A 15,061-nucleotide genomic window follows, 5' to 3' on the forward strand; every position below is an offset into this window, starting at 1 on the left:
TTCGTGTCATTGTGATTACTCACGTTATGAAAACCTCTCTATGGCACTGATATTGCATAGTTTGTGAATCCACAGCTCACAGATCCAGTCAGGCAAATACCATGACAACTGTGTCCCACCACACACCCCAGAAGGCCACACACAATTGTAGTAAATGCTAATTGATTCTGAACCTCAAGGTCAACAACATGATGGTCTTCTTTGAGCTGCCTCTCTGGGGAACTGCTAGGAAGAGTTTGTAATTTATCTGAGAATCTCCAAAAGAGCCATAGGACCATTTCTCTTTTAGAGAAATGTGGCAAGACATTTCAGAATTGTCAGCATTGAAACTTTCAGTCAAAAAAAGGAATAGCGGTTTTGCTGAACCTGAATATCTTCCTAAGTCCTGTTGCCAGATGCACTATTTTCCTATCACTTGTGCCAAAACCACTAAATAGTTAAAACACGTCAAATCATCTCAAAACGGCCAAAACTGAATTTTTTTCCCCAAAGAAAGAGCTCCCAGTCAGCAAACCTCGCAGTCATATTCCATACTAAAAAATGTCTGATTAGGCTAAAAATTAGGGAAAGAGACTTTCAATGTAAAAGATTTCAGATTTTCTTTGTGCATAGGCTCAGAGTGAGAACTAACAGAGAGAGGGAAGAATTAAGGGGAACAGTTACAGCAATGAAAACCACAGTGACAGCACCAACAGTTATTATTATGCCCTCAGCAACATGTTCTTGCTGCCCAGCCTCCCTAGTGAGTTTTCCCAGCTCACAGAACTCCAGCAGGTGGAATCCAGGAGGGAGGGGGCTGCAGCTCATGCCATCTACTCTAGCATTTTGATGTGATGTAAGCTGGTCTTAGGACTAGCCATTGGGTCCCAGCACCTGTGAAGGATGAGTGCTCTAAGAAGTCTTTTTGGTCAAGCATTCTCCAATTTTGCATATTAAAAATGTCAGCAAATAGTCCTTGGGCTTGATAATAAGCTAATCGTAGCTCCACCATCAAAGAACATTTTAAGTGGCGTGCAAGGAGTTAAAAAAAAACTTTCAAAATTCACAAATGTCAATTATACCTAGATAATTCTGGGGATGGAGTGTGGGAAGGGGAGACAGGGACAACATCCCCTCAAGAGTCTGGGAGCTAATATGCTGACACACTCTTGTTGCCTATCGTGTGACCATACCTGCACTTTATATTTTCTGAGATATGTTCATTTCTTGATCATTTTTCTTCATTGCTAGCTCATCAAAGCCAGTGTCAAGTTTCCCATTCATCCTGTGCAGCCATGATTCTCAGCCCTGACTTTTCCTTGGGGTCACCTTGGAAGCTTTACAAAATATATATTTCAAAACTGACCAAAATATCATTGAGACCTTATGAGAGTGAAAGGGAGGCTGAGACAAGTGTCAACAGAGAGGGCCATACAAACATGCTCAACTTCAAGGGGTCTTCAGAAGAACCTTTAGCTCCAGCTGACTCAAGGCTGGTTGATCTTGGGTTCTGAGGTATGATCTAGACATAATGTTAATTGTGATATGGAAAGTTATGGTCAAGCAGGCAGCCCGCAGAAGTACTCTGACTCTGGTTGTCACTCTCTCTTAGCCTTGGTTCCCTCACCCCAGGGGGAGGTTGCAGTTGGAGGGGGTCCAGAGTGGAACCCTCCAAAAAAGTGCTTCTCAAACTTATGTATGCATCAGTATCAGCAGTAGGCATTAAAATTCAGATCTGCTGGGTTTCACTAAGCATGGCTAGGCCTATGGTAGAGCCTAAGCATATACATTTCTAAGAAATTCTGAGATATTGCTAGCATTATGGTAGACCCACTTTGAGAAACACTGCTTTAAAGCCTGAGACCCAGTATTATTCTGGTCTAGAAGGAATACCTGAGACCCAGCAATGTCCTGGTCTAAACTTGCCTGGAAAATCCCATGGATGGAGGAGCCTGGTAGGCTGCAGACCACGGGGTCGCTAAGAGTTGGACACAACTGAGTGACTTCACTTTCACTTTTCACTTTCATGCATTGGAGAAGGAAATGGCAACCCACTCCAGTGTTCTTTCCTGGGAAATCCCAGGGACGGCGGAGCCTGCTGGGCTGCCATCTATGGGGTCGCACAGAGTCGGAGATGACTGAGGTGACTTAGCAGTAGCAGTAGAAGGAATACCAGATTACAGTAGTATTCCTTCATGCCCTGAAGAAGGAATAGAACATGGTCCTGAGATGAGCTGGGATTTATTTCCATGCATTTTTAAAAGTGAAAAAGCTCTCTGATTAAGTAATTACTGCATGAGAAAAGACAAGGTTTTAAAAATAGATATGCATTTGGGGCTGTTTGTTCCTAATATCATTGCATTAGAAATCAGTAATATTTAAATCAGATTTAATTTTAGAGCCCCAACCTTCACTAGCATGAGACTAAAAACAATGACAATAATATCTATGACAATCACTTAGTATTTCAGTATTCTGGGCAGGAAATTATTGTCTCCAGTAGCAAACTACCTGTACCTATACTGAACAAGAGAAGACCAAAGGAGATGCAAGACAGGGTCTCAAATGTAGCAATCAGGCATCTAGATGTGGTTGGCAGGAGACCCTGGCAGGCAAAGGGGGCTATTGTGGTTGATCTACAGCCCATCCCCCAAGAAGGCAGTTCTGCCTAGGAGTTGTGGAATGTTTGATTTAGATTGACCATCCCTCCCCTTCAAATCAGCTATATTGGAGGCCACTCTGGCATATAGTGGAATATATAGAATGTTTTCAGAGAGAGTCACTGTTACTTCCCTGATTGTTCCCTAGATTAAAGTAGGGGTTTTCGTGTCACATTAGAAGGTATAGTCAGCAGGTAGGCCACAGCGATGAGTTTTGCAAGCTCATAAGTTCCTGCTATTGCTGTATAAGACCACCACATCCTCTTCTCACCCTCCCCGACAACCCCTCCTAAGCCATGTGGGAATTCCGGGGCTCTGTGATAGCTTTTCTTCCCTTCTTCCCTGATGTGCTCCTATTCATCCTTAAGAACCCTGCTCAGATGTTACTTCCTCTATGACCTGGCCAGATAAAACTAATTCTTCCCTCTGCTATGTTTCCCACACCATGTCAGAATTATCTATCATACTTAGCACATTGTGCTTTAAATGCCGTTCATGTATTTGCTTTCCTCACCTCTAGCTTCTTTGCTCTTGGACGTTGTGCTTATGTCTCATTCTTCTTTGTGTCCCTACTACCTAGCACAGTGGCTGGTGCAGTGCCTGCAAGTTTAGTGTTTAATTAATGAAATAAATGAACCCCAGTGTTTGGACAGGAAGAAAAGCATTCCTTAGATGCTCAGTATGGATGCAGGCTGGAAATATTAGTGCCCATAGAATCATGGGCAATCAGAGCTGGAAAGGACCTTAGCTAGCATCCCTGTTGGTTCCTCATCTGTGGAGAAAGATCAGAGATGCCTAAAGTTCCTTGGCGACTTGGGCCAGCACAAAGTTCTGTAGTTTCCAGTCTGGTGACCAGTCAGATTTGGCCAAACACCTAGTTGAAGGGTTTGTGGACCAGATCGATCAGATCCTGTTCCCGTGAGTGATGGAACCAGATCCCAGAATTCCCACCTCCTCCCTGGACGACCTACTGTCCTCCCTTTCCTGTGTTCAGTTCAACCCTAATTCAGGGTGAACAAGGTCTTTGCTACAAAATCTAACTATTTTAGTATTTGAATAAGTGTTCATCTCTAGGCCTGAACCCCAATTTAGGTTTGAAAGCTATTTTTGGTACTTCTGAAGAAAAAGGATATTTTAAGTAGAGTGGGTAAGAAAGAGAAAAGATAACATCCCAGTCCTTAATTTCACAATTTCCAGTAGCAGGAAAATCACTCCAGGCCCTTTCTACCACCTTGTCATCCAGCTCCTCTGCATGATCCGGGATTTGGGGGCCATGACGGCTTCACTGACCTTTGCTTCGGTAGTACAAGCTGAGAGTGGGTGTTGCAGGAAGACTGAGGAGGGGGTCCACACTGGGAAAAGGCATGCTGGGAAAGGGGGGGTTCAGGAGTTGAAAAGATAATCTAGAGAGGAAAGATAAAGGTGTCATTTTGGAACTTTTTTGGGGGGGAGTTATCCCCACCTACAATAAAATTCCACAGTAGCCATTAATAGTTCACTCACTCATTTGTAAAAACTCTCATGTCACCCTCCAGCTTAAAGCCTTCTGCTCCCTTCCCACTGCCTATTATAGGGTGAAACCGTAGTTGTTCACTACACCCCTGCACACATAGTTGCTCACTACATTCTTCTATTTCTCCAACTCATTTCTTAGGTCTCTTTCCTACATGCTTAGCATCTTTGACTTGTTTCTACACCCCAGGACCTTTGCACTTGCTGTTCCTTCTGCCTGAAATGCTGTCTCCCCCATTCCTTCTCATCTTTCAGATCTCAACTTGAAGATCATTTCTTTAGAATGGAAGACCATTTCTAGTGAGTATCCTGTCTTCAGTGGCCCCTCACTACACCCCCCCATCACCCCCTATCATTATATCCTGCTTACCTGCAGGGCATGTAGAGAATATAAGATGTTATGTTTATTTATATAAGACTGTAAACTCCATGGAGTATAGACCTTGTTGATCTTATTCACTGCTGGGTCCCTAGCACCTAAGACAGTATTTGGTACATAGTAGAAATATGTGCTCAGGAAATATTGTTGAATGAATGAATGAAGTGCCTACGTATACAAGGTTTTTAAGGGTAAAGGGGGAATAGAAACCTACCATTGCTTCTAAGAACTACAACCTAAAACTGAATAGAACTTTTTCTCTCATTGTACCAGCTCCCTAGCTCCTGATTCCTAAAATGTGTCTTTGCTAAACTTTGATCTCTGAGATTGTCATCCTAGTTCCGTAAGAGCTCTCTGTTATCTATCAAGTGGTCAAGTTGTCTTGCTTTCCACCATGACTTGGTCTGGAGTTTCATCAAGGCACCACCTTGTTCTTCATTGTCAGGACTTTATCTTCTGAATAATTTACCTCAGGTATACTGGTCCAGAGTTGGGTATGCTATATCTATGTGTATAATGTACAGAAGGATTCCATTTTGATGCTGGATTAGGGACCTGTTAGAACCGGACTCTGATGTGGGACTAGAAGCACCTAAACGGGGCATAAGATCAACCATAGACTGTGTCCAGGGAGATACCAAGAGCTCTGGCACCAGACTGAGAGGTGGGTGCCGCCCCAGGTCTGGGAAAGGTCAGGCCCCTGGCAATTTCAGTAGCTGAGCTCTGGCTTCTTTGGCTCTGGTGCTGGCAGAGTCCCAGCACTCAGGAAAATGAGGTTTATCCTCTTGCTTGGGGCACAGCTACCTATCTGCTAGACAATGTACTGAAGCACCCATCTAACGCCAGCTCTCTCCTCCCACAGAGTCCTGGCCCGGGGTTGTGCAGTCCAAGGGGCTGGATGGCATGCTGGACCCAAGCTCAGCTCAGCGTCTGGGCCCAATAACGGCTTTTCCAAGGGAGCAGCTTTCTGTCCTGGCCACACTAAGGTAAGCACCTGCAGGGCATCTGCCTCACCAAGGTTCCTAGTTCTAGAGATGCCAGGCTAGCTGGAAACAAGCCTGCAGCTGAGGATGGGACTTCCGTGCCAGCTGTCAATCAGAAGGGGCTGGTGGCTCCTAGTGATGCCCCACATGTGGCCCTCCTAGTCTGTCTGGAGAGGATGTCACTCTTGCTTTCAGGCTAGTCCCACAGTTTTCAGGGACATGATTAGAGACTGAGCCACCCCTGTCTAAAGGATCAGAACCCAGGACCTCCAATAGACAGACAGCACCAGTCAGACCCTCCACACAGCTCTTGATCTGTCTGAACAAGTGATCTTAGGAGACTGAAGGTCCCTGATCACTCTTCATGCCCTTGCCTGTGGAGTGGAGGGTAGGGAGAACTCCAGGTCTGGAAACAAGGGTGAGTTCCACTCCCACCAGGCTTCTGCCCGTGGTCAAGTTATTTACTCTTACTGTGTCTCATTTTCCTTCTCTATAAAATGGGAAGAATAAGACCCACCTGCCAGAATTGTTGTGCTGGGTAATGAGACAATTATGCCCAATAAACTGATACGATGTAATTATAATCTCTCCTCATTCATTTTAAGATGTCTCTAAGAATTCAGACAAGTAGATTCTGTCTCCATTCTGCCCTGAAGTAGACAATAAATCCACAGGTGCCCGCACCTGCTAGTGGTTTCTGACCGCATACTTCTGTTATGGGCATTTTAAGCGCTTTTGGATCAAGCCTGCGTGATGTCGAGAAAACCTGATAAACCAGATAAAATAATTAAGTATCTAATTACTCCCTGGCATCTGGATTTATGGCTTCAGGAAGGTAAAACTTACAGCCTGATGAATGGAATTTTCATTTTGATGTTGGAGGCTGAATAAATGCGGCCCAGGACCCATCAGTAATAGTGTGTGTGCAGCCTCAGCCCTCTCGCCTCCAGAAGAGCTGAGGCAGAGCAATGCCAAGTACCCACATGCAGAGCCTGCCACTCACTAGCTGCATAACCCCAGGTCACCGTGCCTCTCCGAGGTCCATTTCTCTCCTCTCTAAGATTTGAGGATTGGACAGGATGTTGTTGTTAGGTCACTAAGTCGTGTCCAACTCTTTGCAACCCCATGAACTGTAGCACGCCAGGCTTCCCTGTCCTTCACTATCTCCAGGAGTTTGCTCAAACTCATGTCCATTGAATCATTGATACCATTCAACCATCTCATCCTCTGCCACCCCCTTCTCCTCTTCCCCTCAATCTTTCCCAGCATCAGAGTCTTTTTCAATGAGTCAGCTCTTTGCATCAGGTGGCCAAAGTATTGGAGTTTTAGCTTCAGCAACAGTCCTTCCAATGAATATTCAGGGTCAATTTCCTTTAGGATTGACTGGTTTGTGTCCAAGGGACTCTCAATATTCTTCTCCAGCACCACAATTCATAAGCATCAATTATTCAGCACTCAGCCTTCTTTATGGTCCAGTTCTCACCTCCATGCGTGAATACTGGAAAAACCATAGCTTTGACTATATGGACCTCTGTCGGCAAAGGGATGCCTCTGCTTTTTAATATGCTGTTTAGGTTTGTCATAGCTTTTCTTCCAAGAAAAGCTGTGGGAAATGCAAGTTTTTGGGCCCCACCCCAAACCTACTGAATCAGAGACTCTGGGAGTGGGCCCTCCAGTCCGTAGTTTCATAAGCCTTCCAGGGGCTAAAATCAATGCAGATTCTGATGCATTGAACCTCTAGACTTGATCAGCTCTGACGTGCCTTCCAGTTCATGCTTCCCCATAATAAATTCTGGCTGGGAGACGCTAGCAGAAGAGCTGGATTTTATACTGTCAGTGCCTTTCTCTGCAGCAGCCTCAGGGATTTCTCCCTGGGAAGCTGAGGGGCCCTAGAATTCTTCTCTCACTCCATGCAGGCCCCAACAACCGACTGTGTCCCCGTCTTTATAGCTGAAGACAGCAGTCAGTTTACATTTGGAGTGGAGGCCAAGTGTAAAACACGAAATGACTCTTGACCCACACTCTAATGTGGCGAATGAGATGGAGAAGGAGGCTGGATTTTCTCAGCCACAAGGATTTCCTCTCCAGCTAGCATTTCGTGACCTTGGTTCACCGATATAATCGCTAGTCTGAGAATCACTAACAGCTCCCTCTGAGCACTCCTCCAGCCAAGGCAGGGATTCTCTCGCTCCCTCTACAAGGCATATCCAAAGGCACGCTCACAGGGCCTTCCAGCGCCATTGGCCATCCTGGCCACAGAGATGGACCGGTTACTTAGCTCTGCCCAGCAGCTTCACCACCTATTCAGATGAGAACACCTATGTGAAATCACTCACCTGGTGCAGGAAATTTCTCTTATTACTGGAGTATGTGAATGACTGGAAAACCACAGAATGTACCTCCAGCCCAGGAGAGGGCAAGGAAGCTGGGTGACCCTTGAATAGATGGAAGAAAGCCCCCAGCAGGTCCCCCCCAACTCTTAGTCATTTATCTTCCATTCTTGTGGGAGCAGGACAAACACAGACATTCACACATTAAACAGAACATGTTCCATCCTGCAAGCCCCTAATTGCATCTTCCCCAGGTAATCATTCTACTCACAGGTCTCTGCTTAGTGAAAGCCCAGTGAGGACTGTCACCACTTCAGAAGTAAGGCTTCAAAGGTTGTTTTTAAAAATAAATAAATAAAACTCCTCCCTGGTTCACAATCAACCAAGGAGAGAATATTCTTTTGTGAACTGCACCTTGTAATTTAAATCACTAGAATAAAATACGTACTAATTTTTTCTTTTCTTTCTTATCTACTCATTACTTTTTAAACAAAAGATTTTTTTTAAAAAGATTATAGGGGCATACTGTTATGAGTAAGTTAATTTAGAAAAAAAAAAATCCTTTTGCTCTAAGGCCCAAATGAGAGATAAATTTGCAACATTTTAAAATCTTAATGAAACAATGAAGCAATCTTTTCATGATGCAAATCTCCACTGTGTTCAAATACACCCGGTGAGGACAGGTGAGGGGCTCCCCAGGTGGCCGTATGGTCAAGAATCCGCCTTCCAACGCGGGAGGGGCAGGAGGGGCAGGTTCGATCCCTGGGTGGGGAGGATCCCCTAGAGAAGGACATGGCCAACCCACTCCAGTATCCTCGCCTGGGAAATCTTATGGACAGAGGAGCCCAGCAGGATACAGTCTACGGGGTCGCAGAAGAGTCGGACGTGACTTACCAAATAAACGACAACCACAACCACGGGTTACCTTGACAGTGTATTGAGGAGCAGCATTAGACTTTAAAACTCTGTGTAGTCAGTTGAGTAGAACCAGCAGAGTTCTAGGCAGAGCAGAAAACTTTATAATTGCTTACACTCAGAGTTGAAAGATACCAGAAACAGATGTAGAAATGAAGGGACACAGAAGGAAGAGACTTGTTCACACACTCAGACTCTTAGAGGTGGAGCTCCTTGTGAGGGTTAGGTCACCTGCACAGGAAAAAATGAACAGGAAGCATTTCTGCCTCCAGGGACTTTGCCCTTTAGGAGGGAGGATAAGAGTAGAACACAATGCTGTAAGAGAATTTTAAGGAAATGCTTCTCCTTAATGAAGAAGGAAGAGAGTTGGTCTCTCTGAAAACAGGAAAAGCTACCCAATGGACATGACATTTAAGTTGATTCTTACAGCCAACAGGAAGGACTCTGACCAGCAGAGGTGGGGAGCAGAAAAGGCACTGGTTGGTGGAGGGGGAGGGGTAAAGGGGAGAATGCCTGGCACAGAAGAGTCTGAACTGAGGGCAGCGGTGGGGAAGCACAGAGCTGGCACATCCTGTGAGGAGATCTGTTTGCCAGGAATGCAAACTATGTGGAGGGAGTAGATGGAAGGCAGGGTCTGTCTGCCAGGCTGAGCAGTCCTAGTGGCTCCCTAGACAACTGCTCACCTCTGGATCTTCTGAGCATGGTGATGTGATCAGAGTAATGCTTTAGGAAGTTAAATGGAGCAACCAGGGATGGTAGGCAACCAGGACATAAGTTGGGAGACTGTTGCATGACCTGAACCAGAAACATAGAGGTGAGGACAAAAAGCACAGTTTCAAAAGATGACACTAAAACACACAAAACGGGCTGGATAAAAGGCAGAGAGGAAAAAGCAGAGTCCAGTGAGGAGTGAGGCTTGGAGCTGGCAAATGAAGCAAATGGTGGTTCCAGGAATAGAAAACAGAGATGCAGAGAAACATGTTTAGGAGGATGGGGGGAGAGGCTCACAAGAGATAGTAGCTGTGAAACTGCCTTCATCAATCATCAAGTGGCCCAAAATCGGGCAGCTGCTTTTGAGTAAAGAGGAGAAAGGAGAGGATGGTGATCCTAGTGGGGACTATGAGAATGAAGGTTCTTGTCTTGGACAGCTTGGTTTTAAAACGTTGACACCCGTGGGGAGTTGCCTATCATGAAACTAGAAGTTCAGAACTGGCTTTCAAAGGAGGAATTGGACCAGAGATCCTGGCATGGGCATCAGCTGCACAGACATTTCAGTTGACTCTGTAGAAGAGGGTGAGCTCAGCAAAGGGGAGACTGTAGAATGAGGTGGGAGCCTCTGGTAATGGGAAACAGGGAGCGGTATGTCCCTTATTATCATCGAATACATTTGATGACTACATTGTAGTCTTCTCATTTCCCTATCCAAACTCTTAAGTGTTACTAATATGGATATGAAGGGATGAATTTCCATTTCATTTCTTCTCCCTTCGTCTACCTGATGAGAGATACTGTTTCTGAGAAGCAGAAAGAAATGAAACAAGAAAGGGAGCAAAAGCCAAAGGCTTGAATTAGCAGCCAACTGACTAATCAGCTGGACATTTATCTGCAAGACCATTAGCCTGCAGAACCAGTGACGGTCAAAAAGCCAGATGTGTCACTACCTCCTCTGCATGGCTGGCTGGAGAACTGGAGCAAACACAAACATTTTTTGAAGTAGCCAAAGAGAAAAGAATTTGGTGGTTTTATTCTTGGTATCTCACCAAAGAGCTGTCTAGCAGCTGAAGAGAAGCACATTACCGAGAAGAAGAATGCATCACTTTAAAACAGATTAGGAATGCAGCATGCGGTCATATGCACAGCATCCAAAAGAAACCAGGCATCATGGTGGAAAGAAGGCAGATGGTGAGCTGCTGTGGACATCCCCATTCACTCTCTCAGTCACTCTCCTTGTAGAGTTTGAGGACCTTCTACATGCCAGGCACTGCGCATGGCCCCAGGAAACTCAGATGGCACCACTTCCAAAATGCTCTGAGGGAAACAGACAGGTAAACCATGATTCACAACACAGGGAGAGGTAATAGGGTTAAGCACAAATCACTAGAGCAAAAAGGGGTAGGAAAAGCATATTTTTGTTTGTTTATTTTTTCATGAACAAGTATCAACTTTTATTCAATTAAATTAACTGGTGAGAGAACCAGTAAGATGTTATGACCAATTCCAAGGAGAATTCAAAGAATAGACATGTAAATACAAACACTTAAGAACATTGAAATGAATTTGCTGAAATGCTACAAAATTGGTCAGCAGACAGAGACAATCATGAACATAAAATAACCGCAACCCCACCCCGGACAATCACATACACTTATATCATTTTTCTAAGAATTACACAGTTGAAAATTAGCTTAACAATAATCAAACAGAGAACAGATGGGGAGCCCCCAACAGGAACACCCTGTGATTGTATTTTTCTCATTTTCAATGCCTCTCATGACGTTTCCATCAAAAAGTAAATCTATTAAACCTCATCCACTAGCCATGCAGGTGGATGAGACAAACTCTGCCCTCCAGCTCGCCCCAACTAGTGGGGAGATAGTCTCAAATCATTAGGTTTGAAAAGAAGCCTGATAGAAGTTAAACTATGTGCTATGAAAAGATGTGGGATGGAGTGTGCTCCAAGAATGAATTAGCAGCAATATAACTGAAGAAAACAAAGTCTTGATCACAGGACATTGGAATGACTCAGAATTAAATAGGTGTATGAGCATCTATTTAATTCTAACAACAGCCCTGTGAAATAGTGTTTGTGGTAGTTTAGATGGTAAGTCATGTCCAACTCTTTGCAACCCCATGGACTGTAGCCTGTCAGGCTCCTCTGTCCATGGAATTTTTCCAGGCAAGAATAGTGGAGTGGGTTGCCATTTCCTTCTCCTGGGGATCTTCTTGACCCAGAGATCAAACCCATGGACCCATGTCTCCTGCACTGCAGGTGGATTCTTTACTGCTGAGCCACCAGAAAAGCCCTGAAATAGTGTTTATTGCCTGCTTTTTTATCATTGAGGAAATCAGAGCTCAGAAAGATTAAGTGGCTTTCTTCTGCTAACAAGTAGCAGGACTAGGAATCCAAATGAGTTTTCCTAACCCTAGATCCAGTGCAGAGTTCTTTTCGTTACACTCATTTAGTAGAAAAGAACACACACACACTTCTGAAGTTGAGAATGGGGAGAGATGGCTATTGGTTGGGTGATCTGAGAAGGTCTCAAGGAAGAGATGGTACCCATGCCAGGCTGGAAGAGTGGGCAGAGAGCAGAATGATCTAGGGGAGAGAGATGGGGAGGGACTGCATTGGAAGTGTAACACCCTGTCTAGGAGGTGCCTCTAACCCTACCAGGAAGATCTGGGGAAGCTCCCCAGAGGAGGTGACGTCTGATACACATCTACAAGTGTGCATAGGACTCACCAAAAGTGAGCTCAAGAACAGAGCTAGTTTCACAGCAGGTTACCTTGGGGGTGGTCGCTGGTAGGCAAGTCAGTACAGTTAAGTGCAGAGCCCCATCTGGCATGAGCTCAAGAGGGGCCTGTACTGCTAGTAGGGACAGATGATTTATGCTATTTGGTCTATTCTCACTTAAGAGTAAATAATTTTTGAAAAGACACACTTAAGAATGAAAGAGAAAGTGGAGGAGGAAAGAAGGATGGAAGGGTAAACTGGCTTAGTAAGGGGTCAGGTTTAGATTCTATTTCTGGTCCAGTTTTTGTATTTGTCAGCCTATTAGTTCATTTCTATGGATCACTTTCCTTGCATATGAAATGGAGATGATAAATCCTAACCTAAGTCACAAGCTAACAAGAAACTTGAAGTGAATGCATTTGAAAAGCTGAAAAACATCACTCCCGAAAAGAGAAAACATTGTCAATACCATGTTTACAGGCATGCACCGGTGGCTGAATAGATTGGCTCAGACGTCCCAGAGCTATATACTTTTTGGGGTTTTTTGCCCGACATGGATTGGCATGTTTGTGGATTTTTCAATCAACAAATCTCAGAGTTGACCTGGTGCTCCTGCCTGCAGAGGATGGGTTCAAGGCTGAGGCTTCAAGACAAAACCCCAGCAGCCCTTCCCACTGCCTCCCCAGGGATTCAAACCACTGGGAAGGGCACAGCGCTGGGAGAGGTGTCAGACTCATCCTCCCCAAACCATTTTGCTGCACACACACCACCTGCCCATGGTTATTGCCTCACTGGCAGGTGGAGAACTCAAACGATTCTTTAAGCAGCACTACCAAGTTCATACCACACCACTAGGCAGAATTTCTGGGACTCTGTCCATCCCTTCCTGGAAAAGCCCACCCCTTTTCGATTAGGTGCCCAGACACCCAGGTTGTCTGAGCCAGCCCTGGTTAAGCTTGTCATCCTAGTGTAACAGTTGTAGCATCACCTTTCACTCTCAGAAGGGTCCCAGTTTGAAATTCCAGGGTCACCTTGCCCTTAGCCACCAGGGAAAGCCTCCTTGTCATCCTCTTGGAAGGTCAACTCTGAGGGACCCAGAAACCACCCTCATCCAACACTCAGCACCCCGTGGAATAATCCTCATTTCTGTTTCATTCCAGGTGCATAGCGTAATGTCCATGTTGTTCTACACTCTGATCACAGCTCTTTTGATCGGCATACAGGCAGCACCGTACACTGAGAGCAATGTCCCAGCTGGACACGCCATCCCTCAAGCCCACTGGATTAAACTTCAGCATTCCCTTGACACAGTCCTCCGCAGAGCCCACAGCGCCCCGGCTGGGCCGATAGCCGCCAGGGTGGCAGGGCAGACCCACAACATCACTGTGGACCCCAAACTTTTTAAAAAGCGGCGACTGCGTTCACCTCGCGTGCTGTTCAGCACCCAACCCCCACCTGTGGCCGCAGACACTCAGGATCTAGACTTCGAGGAGGGTGGGGCGGCCTCCTTCAACAGGACTCACAGGAGCAAGCGGTCATCATCCCACCCCGTCTTTCACCGAGGTGAATTCTCGGTGTGCGACAGTGTCAGCGTGTGGGTGGGGGACAAGACAACTGCCACGGACATCAAGGGCAAGGAGGTGATGGTGCTGGGAGAGGTGAACATCAACAACAGCGTATTCAAACAGTACTTTTTTGAGACCAAGTGCCGGGACCCCAACCCCGTGGACAGCGGGTGCCGAGGCATCGATGCGAAGCACTGGAACTCGTATTGTACCACGACCCACACCTTCGTCAAGGCGCTGACCATGGACGGCAAGCAGGCCGCCTGGCGGTTCATCCGGATCGACACGGCCTGCGTGTGTGTGCTCAGCAGGAAGACTGGGCGGAGAGCCTGATCTGCAGCAGCCCCCAACCCTTCCCTGCTCCCCTCTACACTCTCCTGCGCCCCTCCCTACCTCAACCTGTAAATTATTTTAAATTATAAGGACTGCATGGTAATTTATAGTTTATACAGTTTTAAAAAATCATTATTTATTAAATTTTTGGAAGCAGTTTGTGTGCTGGTCCTCCAGTCATTCTGCCCAGGGTGACCATCCACAATGGTTCGGGGGCTGCAGGGAGGAGGGTCCACAGTACCCCCTGGCTTTCTCTCAGTGTGTGTGTGCTCAGTCATATCTGACTCTTTGTGACCCCATGGACTGTAGCCCACCAGGCTCCTCTGTCCATGGGATTTCTCAGGCAAGAATACTGGAGTGAGTTGCTATGCCCTCCTCGAGGGGATCTTTCCGATCCAGGGATTGAAACCCCGTCTCCTGTATCTCCTCCATTGTAGGCGGATCTTTACCACTGTGCCACCTGGGACACCTTACTCTTTCTCTCAGACACACCTGTAACCCTCACCCACCCGCCACTCCCAGCCAGCCATGCCACTTCAGGGAAAGCTAACTGGGTTCAGATATTAGCCTAAGCAGGGCATGATTAGGAAGGCACGTCTGTTGGATTGCAACTTTGTTCTGCATTCCAGAGCCAAAGATACCTAATCCTTGGATTACCTGCCCCACAGCCCAGATTCTTGAGCCTTGATTGCTTCATTTGGGGAAATTCATGGAGCCTCATCAGAAGGCAGATCCCTGCCGGGCACAGAGCTACCTCCCACCACAGAGGGGCCCAGGCTGGGTCCTGGAAGGACTCACTAGATGGATAGGAGGAGACTTTCACCAAAGACTAATGAGGCAGGCTCTTTTTTTGAGAGGAAGATCTGCTGTTTTTTTTTTTTTTTTTTTGGCTGAAAAGCTCTCTTTAAGAGTTGTAACAAAATAATCTCAGGAGGCCTGTCACGGTAGATCTGG

General features: G+C 46.0%; 1 protein-coding gene across 1 annotated transcript in view; it reads left to right on the forward strand.

Moving 5' to 3' along the window:
* Positions 1-14,263, forward strand: part of NGF (nerve growth factor) — a 57,189-nt gene extending 42,926 nt beyond the window's left edge. The window contains exons 2-3 of the mRNA XM_081493324.1: positions 5,393-5,516; positions 13,370-14,263. Coding sequence (XP_081349450.1) covers positions 13,382-14,107 — 726 coding nt within the window. The 5' untranslated portion in view covers positions 5,393-5,516; positions 13,370-13,381 and the 3' untranslated portion in view covers positions 14,108-14,263. The remainder of the gene's footprint in view (positions 1-5,392; positions 5,517-13,369) is intronic.
* The last annotated feature ends 798 nt before the right edge of the window (positions 14,264-15,061 follow it).

This window comes from Giraffa tippelskirchi, chromosome 5, assembly GCF_054371585.1.
Source record: "Giraffa tippelskirchi isolate mGirTip1 chromosome 5, T2T-mGirTip1v1.2.pri, whole genome shotgun sequence".
NCBI classification, from domain to species: domain Eukaryota; kingdom Metazoa; phylum Chordata; class Mammalia; order Artiodactyla; family Giraffidae; genus Giraffa; species Giraffa tippelskirchi.